Source organism: Syzygium oleosum, unplaced genomic scaffold, assembly GCF_021117445.2.
Source record: "Syzygium oleosum isolate NSW1041296 unplaced genomic scaffold, Sole_v2.1 Sole_v2.25, whole genome shotgun sequence".
In the NCBI taxonomy this organism is placed as follows: Eukaryota; Viridiplantae; Streptophyta; class Magnoliopsida; order Myrtales; family Myrtaceae; genus Syzygium; species Syzygium oleosum.
In genome coordinates this window covers 4,649,969-4,665,916 of record NW_026607509.1, presented here as the reverse complement: position 1 = coordinate 4,665,916, position 15,948 = coordinate 4,649,969, and the positions used below count along the sequence as shown (strand labels likewise).

The 15,948-nt window shown below is 39.4% G+C and overlaps 3 protein-coding genes across 4 annotated transcripts; all 3 read left to right on the top strand.

Moving 5' to 3' along the window:
* LOC115667130 (probable protein phosphatase 2C 75) lies at window positions 1-4,552 on the top strand. 2 transcript variants are annotated; one of them, XM_056303085.1, is made up of 5 exons: window positions 1-655; window positions 828-1,157; window positions 2,819-2,924; window positions 3,950-4,290; window positions 4,398-4,552. In XM_056303085.1, the coding sequence occupies exons 1-4, from the start codon at window positions 239-241 to the stop codon at window positions 4,279-4,281; spliced, it is 1,185 nt and encodes a 394-aa protein (XP_056159060.1). In that variant the 5' UTR covers window positions 1-238; the 3' UTR covers window positions 4,282-4,290; window positions 4,398-4,552. The 2 variants fall into 2 exon arrangements, with proteins under 2 accessions (XP_056159060.1, XP_030444606.2); XM_030588746.2 differs by having other exon boundaries at window positions 3,950-4,552.
* A 3,643-nt stretch (window positions 4,553-8,195) lies between these two features.
* On the top strand, window positions 8,196-9,668 carry LOC115690952 (transcription factor bHLH36-like). Its single transcript, XM_030617456.2, has 3 exons — window positions 8,196-8,587; window positions 8,733-9,071; window positions 9,188-9,668. Exons 1-3 carry the CDS (start codon window positions 8,312-8,314, stop codon window positions 9,266-9,268), a joined length of 696 nt encoding a protein of 231 aa, XP_030473316.2. The 5' UTR covers window positions 8,196-8,311; the 3' UTR covers window positions 9,269-9,668.
* Window positions 9,669-14,383: 4,715 nt separating this feature from the next.
* LOC115690948 (transcription factor bHLH36-like) lies at window positions 14,384-15,745 on the top strand. Its single transcript, XM_030617455.2, has 3 exons — window positions 14,384-14,724; window positions 14,871-15,209; window positions 15,327-15,745. The coding sequence occupies exons 1-3, from the start codon at window positions 14,455-14,457 to the stop codon at window positions 15,396-15,398; spliced, it is 681 nt and encodes a 226-aa protein (XP_030473315.2). The 5' UTR covers window positions 14,384-14,454; the 3' UTR covers window positions 15,399-15,745.
* The last annotated feature ends 203 nt before the right edge of the window (window positions 15,746-15,948 follow it).

The window sequence follows — 15,948 nt, the reverse complement described above, 5'->3', positions numbered from 1 at the left end:
TCTCCCCCATCACGACACGAGCCTCTCGACTTGAAAAACGCACGCAAAATATTCTCTGTCTCTCTCGCTCTCCCTCGCTTAAATTTCAATTTTTTACGTTCGTTTTCGTGTTCATTGGTGCGAGGGCGTGTTTGGTAGATCAGTTTGGGGCGCCGGAGACTATGCGAACATGGTCGTAAAGGGTAGCTTCGGGTCGTCCAAGGATGCTGAGCGAAGGAGATGACGGTTCCCCAGCCAAATGCCGCGAGAGGCGCCGCCGGAGGATAGAGATGCGGCGGCTCTCCACCGTCTCGGCCGCCGGGCCGTCGCCGCAGCCCGGTCCCTGCCCGGGGGGCGGCCGCGCCGGGGGAGCAGCCCCCGCGCCTCGGGAGCGAAGCGGATCCGCGCGTCGGACGGGAGCTGCTGCCTCCTCCCTTCTTCCTCCTCGGCATCGTCCGGCGACGATGCGGAGGCGCCGCCGCCGCCGCCGCCGCAGCCGGCGGCCGTGGTTGCGGCGACGACGTCGGTTGAGTGTTACGGGGCGGTGTCGGTGTGCGGAAGGTCGCGCGAGATGGAGGACGCGATATCCGTGTGGACGGGGCTCTGCCGGCCGGAGTTAAGCCGCTGGCGGCCGGTTCACTTCTTCGCCGTGTTCGATGGCCACGGAGGGCATCATGTATGTGCGGTGATACACGTAAATTAATACCTAAAGCCTGAAAAGCCTGGCTGGACGATTTTCTATTAGTTGTTATCGAGCTTGTGCACGTGAGACTGACGCGGAACAGCTTATCGTGCGTCGAGCTTCATGATTTCTTGGAACTGAACAATTCATTTTTTTCCTCATGAAGGTTTCAAGATTATGTAGGGAGAAGATGCACGTGTTCTTGGAGGAGGAGTTGACGCGGGCGGGAGGGCAGCAGCAAGCTGATGAAGACGATGCGTGGAGGGAAGTGATGCGGACGAGTTTCCGGAGGATGGACGAGGTGGCGATGAACACGTGCGCCTGCGGGAGCGTCGGGTCCCGGTGCGGTTGCCACCCCATGGAGTTGGCGCTCGGAGGCTCGACCGCCGTGGCCGCCGTCCTGACCCCCGACCGGATCGTCGTCGCCAACTGCGGGGACTCTCGCGCCGTCCTGTGCCGGGGCGGGAAGGTCGTTCCTCTCTCGCGCGATCACAAGGTTTGGTTTCCTTTCTCCTTTGGCTTTTCTCATGAACAGGGGACATCTCAGCTTCTAAAAGCAGCAAATGGGAGTAGTCTTTTGGTTGGATAAAGGGGCATTTTTGGGGGGGACCCGGTCCGGGCAGAGGCAACTCTTTGACGGATGGTGTGGCGTGTGGACCGCTCAGTATCAGACAGAGTCTTTAGAATTAGAAGCAATCGACACGTGTTTGCGCGAGCAGTTGACAGATGTTGCTAGGAGCTTCTCTTACATTAGATGAGATTCTTGACGTGACCATCATCCATCGCCGGCCCCTTTGTTTTGGAGTTGTCCAATTCATTGTCTACCTACTCGCCTTCTAATGAAATCTTCTTTTCGGCTGAATTGTGATGACAGAGTGGAACGGCATGATAGGATGGAATTTATAATCTATCCTGTATGGTGGACTGTCACCCACATGAATAAGGAGATGAGGAAATTAGGACCTATTCCCTTGTTTTGTTTGGATAAAACGGATTGTGGATTAGAGAGACATGGATATCACAAAGGTCGATGATACCATCCATGGCTCTAGTAGCATCGATGCTCATTTCGCTTGGAAATGGTATTCTACTATGCTTAGCTTGACCTTTATCGAACTAGAGAAAGGAAATCAGATCCAGAACTTAGACTAACTGCCCTTCTGCAAACATGCCCTTGCATTTGTCCCTAAAACCTCAGCATGCTTAGGTTGTTCAATGACTTGCTATGCGATTTTAGAAGACACAGTGCTGATAAACTACTTCTATAATTTCTTAATTCTTTCTTCGGGATCTGAAATGTAATGGAATCGCAGTTCCGACATTCCCCTGCGATGCTAAATACTGCTATTTTCTCTTTGAGAATTTGTAATGCAGGCAAACATGGCAATAAGCATATTCTTGCGTAGAAATAGTTCTTGCTTCGTTTGTAAGACTAGATTACTCTCCTTTTAAATTCCTTTCTGAAAAAAGGTGGTTTGCTGAGATATCTTACTGTGGTTTTTTGCGTTATTATATTAATCATCTGGTCCTGGGATTTGGAAAAGTGATACGGAATCCATGATTTGAGGAGTTAATCCAGAATTGTCATGTTCTGGACTACTAAGTCCTTTAGTAAGGAAAGTCGGTATACTTTTGGTATGTTAGGTATGACACATAGTTATCTACTCTTTGGGTTCATAAAATACTTCTCAGCAATCTGTCTGTTCCGTTAATCTCTTTTTTGTCCTCTGTGTCAAGAAAGCTAGCTGTACATCTGGGCAAGAATGTTTTGTAGAGAACGATCATTATGACTCTGCTCCTCCTCCTTACTTCCACATAGGAAATCCATGCCTTCTCATGGCGTGCGAAGGCTGCAGTGAGAATGAGCTGATTACTGCCAAATTCAAGGAAAGCAGGCATTTTAGGAGCATGGTCCAGCTTTAATGGGTGATCTCAGATATTAATTGGAGTATTACACTGTAACTAATGCTTTGAATCTTATGAACAACTGCAGTATGTGAACTGGTTCAAGCAAGTCATTCTCTAGTTACTGAATTGCATCTAATAAGAAGTTATCTTACAGCAGGCAAACCAATGTCTCCATTTTTTTTGCACATATCTTCCAGTGATTTTCATTCTGTGGTTAAGTGTACAGATCCCTTATTCTTGTATTTACAGCCAGATAGACCGGATGAACTTGCAAGAATTGAAGCTGCTGGAGGACGGGTAATCTACGAGAATGGAGCTAGAGTTGAAGGGATTCTGGCTATGTCCCGAGCCATAGGTAAAAATCATTGCAACATGAGCAATTCATAAGGCCCGTCTTAATTAATGGAGTTAATTTTGGGTGATTGCAGGCCCGAGTTGTTATGAAATGTTAAAAAGTCTCCCTTTTACTTAAGATAGTATTGTTAGCCAAAACGATTTATTCCCAAATGGTCCACACTAGAGATTGCTATGTTGTGGGCAGGGACTTCTCCTACATGGTTATTTATATGTTACAAATATGGTCTTCAGAGTGAACCTGCTGGCATAAGTTCACTTTAGCATGCAAATTGCAAACCCGTATGGACTGGAACAGAGAGTTTAACTTAAATAGAGCATGCATTATGTGCTATTCTATACAAGGGGGGTCATCTAATGCTTTGAAAGGGAGCATGTGGCACCGACCTCTTCAGGTCGAAAAAATAAAAACTTGAACTTGGCTTTCCAAGAAGAACCTGGTAGAAACAAATGAAAAAGAACATGAAAAGGGTTAAAGAAAGGAAACAGGTACTGCCGATTCATTACCTAGTAACTAGGTGCGTCACTGGTGCAATTAGTCAAAGTCTCTATCTGTAGTTCTTTCTTGCGGAACTCTGCAGATGCAATATGTCAATTTTGCATTCCCTTGGTTTTGGCATTGTCTGAACTGGTATCACCTACTAGTTTAATTCTTGTTGCTGAAACACAAGCTAGGTCTGGATATAAGCATTTGTCTTTCTGAGGTGCTCAACGGATACCTGTAGAGTGAAAGTCAGTAGAGGTGCTAACTTTACGAAGGGTAAGTAGATGTTTGGACTGCTGAGTGACGCCGAATAGACTTTGTTTTCGTCACTGTAGTCACCTAGATCAATCTATTTTTCAATTGGCTCTTCTTTCGCTTGGGTGATCCTTCGAGGGTGAAAAGCACAATGATGGTCCTCTTGCTTAGGATACTCGTAACATTTGTCTGCCGGCTAAGTTCTCTTGTAAGCTATAGAAAGTAATCGATGTCTCTCTACTGTGGCGTGAGGAGTAACTGATCATTAGAAACTTTTGGTATTTCAGGAGATAAATACTTAAAGCCAGTCGTAACATCAGAGCCCGAGATAACTTTTACGGCGAGACAAGCAGAAGACGATTGCTTGATACTGGCGAGTGATGGCTTGTGGGACGTCCTGTCGAGCGAGTTGGCCTGTGAAGTGGCCTTCGAATGCCTTAGGGAAGGAAGTCCTCCAGCTATGGACCTCAACTCTGGACCGGCGGCTGAAGACGACGGGAACCGTGCCTTGTTTCCTTCGCGTAGTGTGTTGGCTGCTTCTCTCCTTACTCGGCTCGCTCTGGGACGCAAGAGCTGGGATAACATCAGTGTCATTGTGGTCGATTTGAAGAAGAGCTGAGCAGAGAAGGTACATCATGTTAATGCAGCAAACTGTACAGGTTTTTTTCCTAATGAGAGCTTTGGGCATCCCTCCAATTCATTTGGGAAATAACTAAAATGGCATTGGAATTGCAGAATGATTAGGTTGGCTCGGAGATTGGAATTTTGCATTGTTGATGTTCAATTTTGATTGGTTTGCATCACGATCAAGCGGAGGGAAATAGTACCTGCATCGATTTTGGAGTGACTCTGACAATGACCTGGGTTGAATAAATAGTTCATTTAGCGCGGAGCTATTGATCGAGCAATCGGACGATAAGATAAATAAATTAAGAAAGAAGCTAGACAACCGAATTTATTAATTAGATTAATGTGACATACATTAAAAAGCAGCACAATAAATCAAGCGCTGTAGCGAAAATGACAACCACACTTTAAGTCATTTGAACATTTTTTGTGCTTTCATGTCTATAAGTGCATTTAATGAATTATACTGAGTTTAGTCTTCGCAATTTTGTTCAAGACAATTACTCAATCTTAAAATTCAACGCAATTATTTACTTAGACACTTGTCTCATGCACTTGGATGCACTTCATAAAGAAAAGTTAAACTGTTGGCTTCGCCAACTCTAACACCAAGTTAAATTATTTTTGAAAAGCCCTTTCGATTAAACTGCTTTGGATTTCCCTAAAACTCCTTAAAAATGCTGAACCAAACTCACCATTTGTAGGAAGCTTTCGAACTTCCACGAATTTGCAACAGAAAGTCCAAATAGGACTTTCATTATCGACACCAAAGTCGATTCCGTGGCACTTTTGGACCGGCTTTGTTCACGGTAGTGCTGACATTACAACTCATATTTAATGGGCCCCTATTAAAAATGGGTAACTCATTTAACAAAAAGTGGGTTAAAAATGGGTCAATGAAAAAATAAGGTTTGTTAAAATGGGTCATGATGGGTTGTTTACATAATCCATATTTAACACCTGGTCCCTAGTCATCGCATCCGCTGGTCGTTGGTCGTCGCTGGTTGTCGGTTGCCTGACGTAGAAAAAAAAAAGAAAAGGAAAAGAAAAAAAATAAATATAAAAAATTACAAAATTTGTCCATAGTGTTTTAGCAATATATATATTTAAAAATTTATAAGAAATAAGTTTTTCTAAATTAGATAATATTGAAGTTTTTTAGCAATAATGGGTCAGGTTGGGCATGTGTTGAGTATTGATTGGGTCGGGTATGGGTCACTAAAATTGTATTGTATGGATATTAGTCAATATGGATTGGACCATTTTCGATCCGACCTGACCCGATCCATCCATTTGACGAGTCTAGTTCATAGGCATTATTTTAACAATTTCTAGATGTTTGATCCAAGTCATAATTATTTAACTGCAAGTTGATTATTGGTGTTTTCCCACAGTCCCTTGTAAGCTCAGCCGCCATGAATATCTTGAAAGTGCTAGCCACAATAGAATGCCAATTTCACCGCTGTTGGCTCAATAGGCTCCATTTTGATAAATGCACCACCGTTTGCATCGATTAACGCAACTAAGAGTTTCCAGTTGCTAGTTGCAACTGCACCTTGAGCTAAACACCGTCCAAATTTGTATAAATACTGCTACAATCACTCTTACCCAAGGTAAAATTAGAACTAAGGTTTTTTTATGAGACAAAAATGTTTAGGGTAGAATTGGGATTGGACCAAAGTTGAGGGTTTTTTATGACCAAAAAAAGGTTTACGATGGAATTGGGACTAGATCTAAAGTTGGAGATTTTTTATGAGATAAAAAAATGTTTAAGGTAGAATCGGGATTGGAGCTAAAATTAGGAGTTTTGTAGGGTTAGGTCTATCTATAAGTCTAAGAGAATTGATTCTCCTCCCCCCCCCCCCAAAAAAAAGAAAGAAGAAGAAGAAGGAAGAAAGAAACAGAAACACACGAGGTTGATTGGAAAGTGAAGTTGTTATAGAAACAATGACCTATATTTCTAAAGGTCGCCAATAGGCATGCGATCCTGCCGGTAAAGGGATTGGAGGGTGGGGACGTTAATATCACCGGTGTGAGGTTCGACTTCTATGCTTTGCAAGAAATAGAATATAAGTAAGGGAGTGAGAAGAGTTAGAGATATGATTAAAAAAAATATATTTCTAAAGGTCGCAACTAAGTAATTGTGAAAGGGATAATGAGGCTTCAATTATTGCCACATATTCTTAGGTGGAAACATAGACCAGAGTTACGCGCCTTTGGCGTGACTCACGAGGTTGACCCGGACCCCCATCGGCCTTCAATTCCGATCATAAGGGAAAAAGTCATCAGCTTGTCGGGTGACATCAAAGGAAAATGTTCAACCTTACTCCCATTTAAATTCTTTCAATCTTCTAGATCACGAAAATCGGAATTTTCCTTAATGCGTACAAGTTTTCAATTTTAAAAACCTAATGAATTATGATGATTGGAGTTTTAGGCTTCTTTATTTCGCAAAAAATAAATGATTTGAACAATATTTTCTAAAAAATGATCATTTATATCGAGCGAAATAATTATTCAGTGTAAAATATTATCATTATCAACAACAATTTATATCTAAATATTTTTGTGGACGGTGAAAATATTTTTCGTTTATTCATTTTTTTAAGTGATATTAGCGATCATTTTAAAACATTCATTTTCTATAAAACAAATGGAACCTCAATCACTTGATTTTTATCACAAAATATGGAAAATGGTATAAATTGTTCAAGAATTTTGATCCAATGTGCTATATTGTCCCTGAACTTTTAATTTGTTCAATATGTTCCCTGAACTATTATTCAATGTTTAATTTAATCCCTAAACTATATGAAAATATTTAATGTTGTTCTTCTGTTAATTTCAGTTAATGCAATCTACTGTGTAGCTTCCAATCCGTTAAGTTTAACCAGTGGACATAAAAAGACTTACACGTGAATCGTCCACATAAGTTCATCTTAAATCAGGAAAAACGAATTCCATGGGGAATATTTGATGTCCCTGAATGGACATGTCGAATCATTATTTTTAATAGTCCAATTCATTATATACTAATTTAAGTCATCAAATAACGTCCAATTTGTCGCTTGAGCAAACGAAATGACTACATTAATATTTACCATTAGTTCGGAAATCACATTGAACAAATTAAAAATTTAGGGATGATATTTTATTTTTGGCCAAAGTTCGGGGGTCGAATTGCACAATTTAAAAGTTTATGGATGGCATTGCGCATTAGAATTGATTATGGAATTAAGAAATATTGTCCTGAAAATCTTCGAAAAGACCTTGTAGTCGAGAACTTTCTAACATAGAAAAAACCCCATTTGTTTTGACATAGTGTTAGCCTGTCAGGGTCCAGTCAGTTTGAATGGCAGGTGCAAAATTTTAGGAGTGTCTCCCATATTAGTTGGAACGCAGCAATGTCCAATTAAAGAGGAAGAAGAAGAAGCAGCAAATCACATCATCAATAATTACCGTATGAAGATGGTTCTTTTCATCATAAACACTGCATTTACTGTCTTAATGGTGGCATATACATTGACTTCATCATATCTTATAGTAGTCTTGGGAAAAAGATTTCACTATATAATTATATAAGTAGGTGGAGTAAACCGTGTGAACTACTGCTGTTACCTCGCTTTTGGACATGTAATCTTGATAGTGACACATGTTGATCTTCACATTGGATGGATACACATCTTCATCATTAATTAGCACATGGGAATGATGGCCCCTCAAATGTGAATTCAGATGTTAGGCCCTGCTTTCGTACAAATGTATAGTGCCCACATGAAAAAGATTGCCCCAGATAACATTCTTAATTAATTGAATTAGCAGTCCATTTAGGGGACCTCCCAATAATGCAATTCCCCAGTATTTAATACGGTTCGCCCTTTGCCAATGAAAGAAAGAGACTGGAAAACGAAGCGTCTTAGGCCCATAATCACATACCCTAACAAGCGTATCTCCATCTATTATACTTAAATGAGTATTTAAACCGCTCCATCTAGAGCTAATTTTCACTTTACACAGCAGCAATGAGCTGTTCTTCCAACAACACTCACCAACAACACAAGATCCCCGAAGACCTTATCCTGGGACGCTCCTTCATGGAAAGTAGCAATTCCATTTTTAAAGTGGTGAAGAGCCGCCGGCAAAAGTTCTCCATCACTAACTACCATGAGAGGACCGGCCGAGATGGCGATCACGGCGATAGGAAGGCAAAGCATAGAGAGATTGAGAGGCAAAGACGGCAAGAAATGGCTTCGCTTTGCGTGGGTCTTAGATCCAAATTGCCCCTCGAATTCATCAAGGTGAAAAGCCTAATTACCTTTCGAGTTTTTGCTCTCTTCTTCTGTGCCTGTGCAAGTGTGACTGTGCTTAATTATGTGATAATATGAAGAGGGCGAACATTACATGAAAATGTAATTTAGGGTTTTGTTTCACTCGTATTTTAAGGGGAAGCGTTCGATGTCAGATCACATGAACGAGGCCGTGAATTACATCAAACACCTACGGGCGAAGATTAGAGAGCTGAGCTTCAAGAGAGACGAGCTCAAGGGCATTCATAGTTTGGCTGCCCTCAGCTCTCCTAGCTCCAATTCTTCCTGCTCCACCACGTTTACAGTCAATTCATGCTGCGAGAGTGTGGAAATCGTGATCAGCCGAAGCATCAGGGAAAAGGATTTGCTGTTATCTACTGTACTAGAGCTACTGCTTCAACAAGGACTTGATGTTGTTAGCTGTTTTTCCAGTCAAACGTCTGATAGGATAGTCCACACAATCCAGTGCGAGCTGGTAAGTAACCCGAGTTATATTTATTCTAGATTTGCAGGTTTACAAAGTTCTTGCCATTTATTTGTAGTTCTTTTGCATTTTTTTGGGTTGAGCCATTTGTTTAACATGATTTGTAGGCGTATGGGAACGGAAGTTTCGATTTAACTCACTTGAAGGGAGAACTCAGGGAACTGCTCATTCCAACATGCAACCCGTGATTACAATTCGCAAGTAATGTAACATGTGATTACCATGACTGTTGTTATACTAAAGAGGATTTGTGCCCCTTATGGAAATTAATTTCCTAGAGCAACGCATCTGGAAGGATGAGGCCTCCTGCTTGTTTTTAACTCAGTTTCTGATATTGGAGGAGGTATGAGATTTTGATTGTAGTAGCTTTTGCATGTTGAAATTTGCAAAATAGTACCTTCCACACAATAAAGAACAGGAAAAATATGGCTAAAACAAACATATTGCGACGACTGATGAGCTTCTTGGTAGAAAGCAAACAGCAAGAATTTTTCCTAGCTAATTGGTATGCACTGCTTGTAAGTTGTGGGAAATTGAGATATTCATTATGTTGTCTTTGCACAATCTACCAAAGACCTTTCATGTTTTTCCCATGATCTCCAACTCAGTTTCTGTGTGAAATCATGCATTCCAATGGGCCAAAGTGAGGATGCTATGGGGTTGATTTCTAACCAAGAATAGGTCATACAAATTGACTATCTATATGCATTTGTTGAGTTGTATTGAACTCGATTTCTTGGACAAGGGAGTTGTTGGCCCCATTGGAAGTTAGATCCATAAACATGGACGCCAGCAATTCGTTCTCCATATAACTTGATAATTTTCTGCGTGGATAATCATTAACTGGTTTTTCTTTTGCTATACTTGATATAATAGTGTTCTTGTTTTTTTGTCAGATTTAACAAGTTTGCAAAACTCTTCTATGACTCACATCATTCATTGATGAGCAGCAATGTTTTATGAAGACGATGCTTTTTAACCAGGGAGAAAATCTGGTGCTCGATTCATACTTAATTGTATCCGTTTACTGCATGGTCAGTCTTTTTATCATATATTTGCTCTTTTTCTGCATAATTACAGGATAGATTATCAAATGTACATAGCAAAATAAGGGAATCATATAATGCATTGTGGTAATAAATTTCAAATGCACATGACTCACAGTTTGAGTACCACTCATCGAAGATTCATATTCATTGGCCCCGGATAGCAAGATGTTCAAAAGGAAGTAGACTATTTGAAAACTCATTTGTTCTTTTCCTTAAAATATTGTGTGCAATGAAAAGCTGGTAAAGTGAAAGACGAACCATCTTGATTTCAAGTTCTGAAGTAGAATCTAACTATCATCTTTTTCAGAAAGAAATGATGTGGCTGATTGTTATTGGATGTTGAATATGTGTTACTAGCTTGCAGTCCATCACATCTCGTAGTAAACAATTTTTGGTATATCTAGCATTCGTCGCAGATCTATCCTTTCATTAGCATAATACTTCTAATCCAGCTTTAGAATACATGCAACATTGATCTTTTGATTATCCTTTAATTTGCTAACGTATTAAACCACTTTCAGTTATGTAGTTCGCTCTATCAAATCAGCGTTACTACTGAAAATGCCTCCAGGGTTTTGTACTCTATTGTTCGAGTTCTCTTTAGTCTTTAGGAGCAAATGTACATTGCGCACCTATTACCATGTTTCCCTATGTTTTTTCTTCTTTTTCACCGAAGGAGGGGAGGAAATGAGTAAAAGCACCTAAACCCGAGGGTTCTTTCGGTACGATATTGACTTTTAATCAAAGAGAACGCTGTTTTTCATGATTAGCAAAAGAGCACAGGCTTGTGAGTGTGAACATAGTGAACAACAGTTTTAAAGGTATAAACACATGTGATAAATGGAGTTTTGAATGATTGCACGGGAATGAGATCAAATAATTACAAAATGAGAGAGATCCTGAGATTGTTTGGCAGTTAGTTTGATAATTTTAAGTGAGAGTTCCGTACATCTATTAAAAGTATACGGCTATATATGATATATGTTCGTGACAAGGATGAGCTTTTATGGAAAGTTTTCCGCAAAAAGGTTAAGGTTGCAAAGCACCTTTGAGATTTTCCTTTTTATGTATAGAAAGATTAACTACGCCTTACAATATGTTGAGAAACAAACATGAGACGCATCAAAGGAAGTTCAAACACTTACATGTGACGTTAACATATGAAAGAACATGGAAAACATTTTGAGATTTCACTGAGAATGCAGGTTTTCATACAAGCGATAGAAATTTTTACCAAGGTATCAAATAAGCGACGGCATAAATCTTTTTGGAGTGAGTCCAAATTAGCTGTTTAAGTTGTACAAGGGCTAGCTTTCGTTTAAACAAATTGGGTTGGCCAAAAGACTTAAACAAATCTGAGATTTTTTGTTATAATGTGCGTTTCATAACGTTAAAAAAATCGGTGCATAACCGTAAAACTAAGCTATTATATATAGTGGTTTTGTGAAGGAAAAAATCCTATGTCGAAAAATTAAGAAATATGTGATCTCCTAATCAAGACTTGGAAAGTTAAATCAGTTTGATTAATGTAGAATATAGGACAGTAAAGCGAAATCAGTTTGATTAGTGGAGAAGATATGACAGCTAAGTGAAATCAACGTGATTTGTGGAAGATATGACAGCTAGGGTTCTTCTCTTTCTCTGCTTAGAACGGAGCATCTCGTAGTATTGAAAACAAAAAGATACGACAAATTAATGGAGCGGTGGGTCAGCCATGATTTGTAATTTGACGAGTTTTTTGATCACGTTATGGTAAATCAGAGAACAAACTACTAACTTTTGATTCTTTCTTTTGCTATGACAATAGAATAGAGTTAGATATACTTAGTATCAGGAGAAAAATTAACTTGAAATATCACTTGAAATTAATGTTTAAATGATGTGATTGGGTGCCTTTGCCCTACCATAGTTTTTTGGACGATATTGTATAGTCCATCAGTTAAAACGTAGCTTCTCATATAATAAATAAGTTTCATTGAACTTTTCCACACGCAAGTACACACATAATATATACGTATACACTAGTATTCAAATGAGTAAATTGCTATATTTTGATAGCGTATTGGCTCAAGTGGTCTGAATCATGGAGTTTAATTAAATATAAACTATGATTACAAATCAAATGAAGCCCTCGCCACGCCTTCCACATGCATAAAGAGAAACCAGGGTCCAGTCTCCATTGCTCTCCAGACATTATTGTATACTTTTCTATATCACGGGTAAACACGCGTTGTCCTATTTCTTCAATTCTTGGACCATCCATCGAGCCTAGGGTATTGGGGGCGTGAACATTACGCCATGCTAAATTGACTTATAAAGGAGGGAAGAAGATATCTTAAGATATATTAAGATACATATAAAAGTTTGTTGACATAGAACCTGTTGTAAAAGATATCAGACCTAACAAAGGGTCGTAATTTATTGACTAGCTACATATTAAGCAACTGAAGGGGTTGAAAACTCTTATTATTAAGGCCTTGAGCACTTTATCCAACCCGAATCCGACAGTCTAGGCAAAATCAGATGATGAAGCTAGGATCCAACAAACATGAGCAAGCCCAAAATCGCAACACCAATTGTGAATGGTGTGCCATATTTTCAAGAGCTTCACGGCTTTACGTAAGTTTAAGCGTGTTTGTTGTTCTCGTTTTCCTTTAGGTTTCAGTTCATATCACCACACTAGTGCAAGTCATTTGAACACTCAAAAAATCTTCAATGCCCAATGATATATATAAATTTTTTTTCTCAGTCTACCTATTTTGAAGTGTTGAGAGTTTTAACAAGAAACTGATAAATTCCAACAAGAAGAAATCATGAATCGAATTAATATTATCAAATTCATATCACCATTTTTTTGGCATAAAGTATGACTTGTAAATGAAGATTAAATTTAATGAGAAAAATTATCCAAAAAATCCTAAACTTATTGTATGAATGCCAATATAGTCATATACTGTTCAATTTGACCAATGTAATCCTATATCTTTTGACAATTTTCAACTATAATTCATACAGTCAATTTAGATTGGGAAATTCTGATGTGGAGATTTAATCAGTGCCAGCTATCCGAAGAATGCAAACGATTAGATGTTCCCAATTGCTTGAACAGTTGTCAGAGTTGAGAGTAGAGAGATCTGGCTTTTTTTTGGGTCAAAAGAGAGATCTGGACTTGGCTGTAGACAAATTTGATGTGGGATCGTAACATATGGACGGGGTTGGGTCATAATTACACCTGTAATATATGCTTTACATTGAAATCATCTTTTGCAATTCGACCAAAAAAGATCATCTTTTGCAGGCCTTTTACAAATTGTGGCTTTGTTGTTGCTTGCAGCTGATCGTGGAATGTGTACCACACATCTATGCCAATTGGGGCAAGAAGTATAAGAGGATATAGATGCAAAAACTTTTTTATCATATATCAATCGATAATACCACAAAAAATTCTAAAAATATGCCCACTATTACACCAATACCCCAAATTTTTTATTATGTCACCAAAAATCTAAACTATGATCACTGTGACGTCAATATCCCAAGCTTTTTTGTGACACCAAGAGCGCCAAACTTGCACCAGTTTGATTGAATATCCTAAATTTTTGTCACACTGGTATAAGTTTAGAATATTGATGATGCGACATAAAAGCTCGAGAGTAGTGGTATCAATTGGGCAAAGTTTAGGATTTTTTTGTGGTAAATATAGAGTATTTTTGTCACACCGGTACAAGTTCGAAGGTTTTGATAACACAAAAAAAAATTAGGGTATTGGTATTACAGTGAGGATAATTTAAATTTTTTGGTGTATTTTTCCTCTTATCAATAGTATGGGGAAAAGGCTTTCATCGGATAGCATCTATAATTAGTGTGAAGCCACTAGATATAAGTGGTAGAGTATTCTAGCAAAAAAACAAAAAAGTGGTAGAGTAACCATGTGAACAGACATGTTAGTGTTTCCTCACTTTTGGACTTGTAATCTTGATGGCCATGAATTTAGTACACATGTTGAAATTCATATGGGATGGAGACATGCATTCATTTATTAGTATGTGGGAACGATGGTCCCTTAAATGTGAATTCAGATGTTAGGCCGTACTTTCGTACAAATGTACAGTGCCCACAGGGCCACAACGAAAAGAAAGCCCTAAATAACATTCTTAATTAATTTAATTAGCAGTCCATTTAGAGGTCCTCACAATAATGCAATTCCCCATTATTTAATTTTGCTTACCCGTCGCCAATGAAGGGAAAAGACTAGAAAACGAAGCATCTTAGGCCCATAATCACATACCCTAACAAACGTATCCCCCAGACATAACACAGTAGCAATGAGCTGTTCTTCCAACCCCCACCAACAACACAAGATCCCCAAAGATCTTATCCTGGGACGCTCTTATATGGAAAGTAGTAGTGCCCATTTTAAAGTGGTGAAGAACCGACGAAAGTTCTCCATCACTAATTATCACAAGAGGACTGGTGAAGACGATGATGACGGCGATCGGAAGAAAAAGCATAGAGAGATCGAGAGGCAAAGACGGCAAGAAATGGCTTCGCTTTGCACAAGTCTCAGATCCAAACTGCCCCTCGAATTCGTCAAGGTGAATAACCTAATTACCTTTTGAGTCTTTGTTCTCTTCTTCTGTGCCGGCGCAAGTGTGAGTGTGCTTAATTGTGTGATAATACGAAGAGGCAAGACATTACATGAAAATGTTCATTAGGGTTTTGTTTCACTGGTTCTTTTTAGGGAAAGCGTTCTATGTCGGATCACATGAACGAGGCCGTGAATTACATCAAACACCTGCAGGCGAAGATCAGAGAGCTGACCTTCAAGAGAGACGAGCTCAAGGGCATTCATAGTATGGCTGCCCTCGACTCTCCTGGCTCTATTTCTTCATGCTCGACCACGTTTATGGTCAATTCAAGTCGCGAGAGCGTGGAAATCGTGATCAGCCGAAGCATCAGGGAAAAGGATTTGCTGTTATCTACTGTACTAGAGCTACTTCTTCAACAAGGACTTGATGTTGTTAGCTGTTTTTCCAGTCAAGTCAATGATAGGGGAGTCCACACAATCCACTGCGAGCTGGTAAGTAACCCAAGTAATATTTATTTTGAATGTACAGGTTTACATGGTTCTTGTCAATCTTTTTATATTTATTTTGTATTTTTTTGGATTGAGGCATTTGTTCAATATGATTTGTAGGCCGATGGCAACGGAAGTTTCGATTTAACTGAGTTGGAGGGGGAACTCAAGGAATTGCTCATTCGATGTTGAACCCTTAATTGCAATTTGCAAGTAATCTAACATATGACTACCAAGACTGGCGGTAATACTCGAGAGGATTTGTGACCCTTATGGAAGGATGAGGCCTCCTGCTTGGGTTTTAACTCAGTTTTTGATATTGGAAGAGGTATGAGATTTTGATTGTAGTAGCTTTTGCATATCAGAAATAGGCAAAATAGTACCTTCACATAAATGTATTGCAACAACTGATGAGCTTCATTGTAGAAAGCAAACAGAAAGTTGTTTCCAAGTTAATTGGTGTGCACTGCTTGTAAGTCGTGGGTAATTGATATCTATGGTATGTTTGCTTTGCACAATCTACCAAGAGCTTTCATGCTTTCCCTGTGCATTTCAATAGGCCAAAGAGAGGATGCTGTGGGGTCTATTTCTCACTAAAAATAGATCAAATAATTTGACTATCTACATGCATTTGTTGAGTTGAATTGAATCAATTTCTTGGACAGGGGAGTTATTGGCCACTTTGGAGGACGCCGGCAATTCGTTCTCTTTATAACTCGACAATTTTCTGTGTGAATAACCA

Excerpts from the sequence above, each read along its gene's own strand:
- LOC115667130 (XM_056303085.1), top strand. The coding sequence starts at position 239 with ATGCCGCGAGAGGCGCCGCCGGAGGATAGAGATGCGGCGGCTCTCCAC. Across the intron at positions 656-827 it reads ATGGCCACGGAGGGCATCAT|GTTTCAAGATTATGTAGGGA; the intron begins GTATGTGCGGTG and ends TTCCTCATGAAG. Across the intron at positions 1,158-2,818 it reads CTCTCTCGCGCGATCACAAG|CCAGATAGACCGGATGAACT; the intron begins GTTTGGTTTCCT and ends TTGTATTTACAG.
- LOC115690952 (XM_030617456.2), top strand. The coding sequence starts at position 8,312 with ATGAGCTGTTCTTCCAACAACACTCACCAACAACACAAGATCCCCGAA. Across the intron at positions 8,588-8,732 it reads TGCCCCTCGAATTCATCAAG|GGGAAGCGTTCGATGTCAGA; the intron begins GTGAAAAGCCTA and ends TCGTATTTTAAG. Across the intron at positions 9,072-9,187 it reads ACACAATCCAGTGCGAGCTG|GCGTATGGGAACGGAAGTTT; the intron begins GTAAGTAACCCG and ends CATGATTTGTAG.
- LOC115690948 (XM_030617455.2), top strand. The coding sequence starts at position 14,455 with ATGAGCTGTTCTTCCAACCCCCACCAACAACACAAGATCCCCAAAGAT. Across the intron at positions 14,725-14,870 it reads TGCCCCTCGAATTCGTCAAG|GGAAAGCGTTCTATGTCGGA; the intron begins GTGAATAACCTA and ends GGTTCTTTTTAG. Across the intron at positions 15,210-15,326 it reads ACACAATCCACTGCGAGCTG|GCCGATGGCAACGGAAGTTT; the intron begins GTAAGTAACCCA and ends TATGATTTGTAG.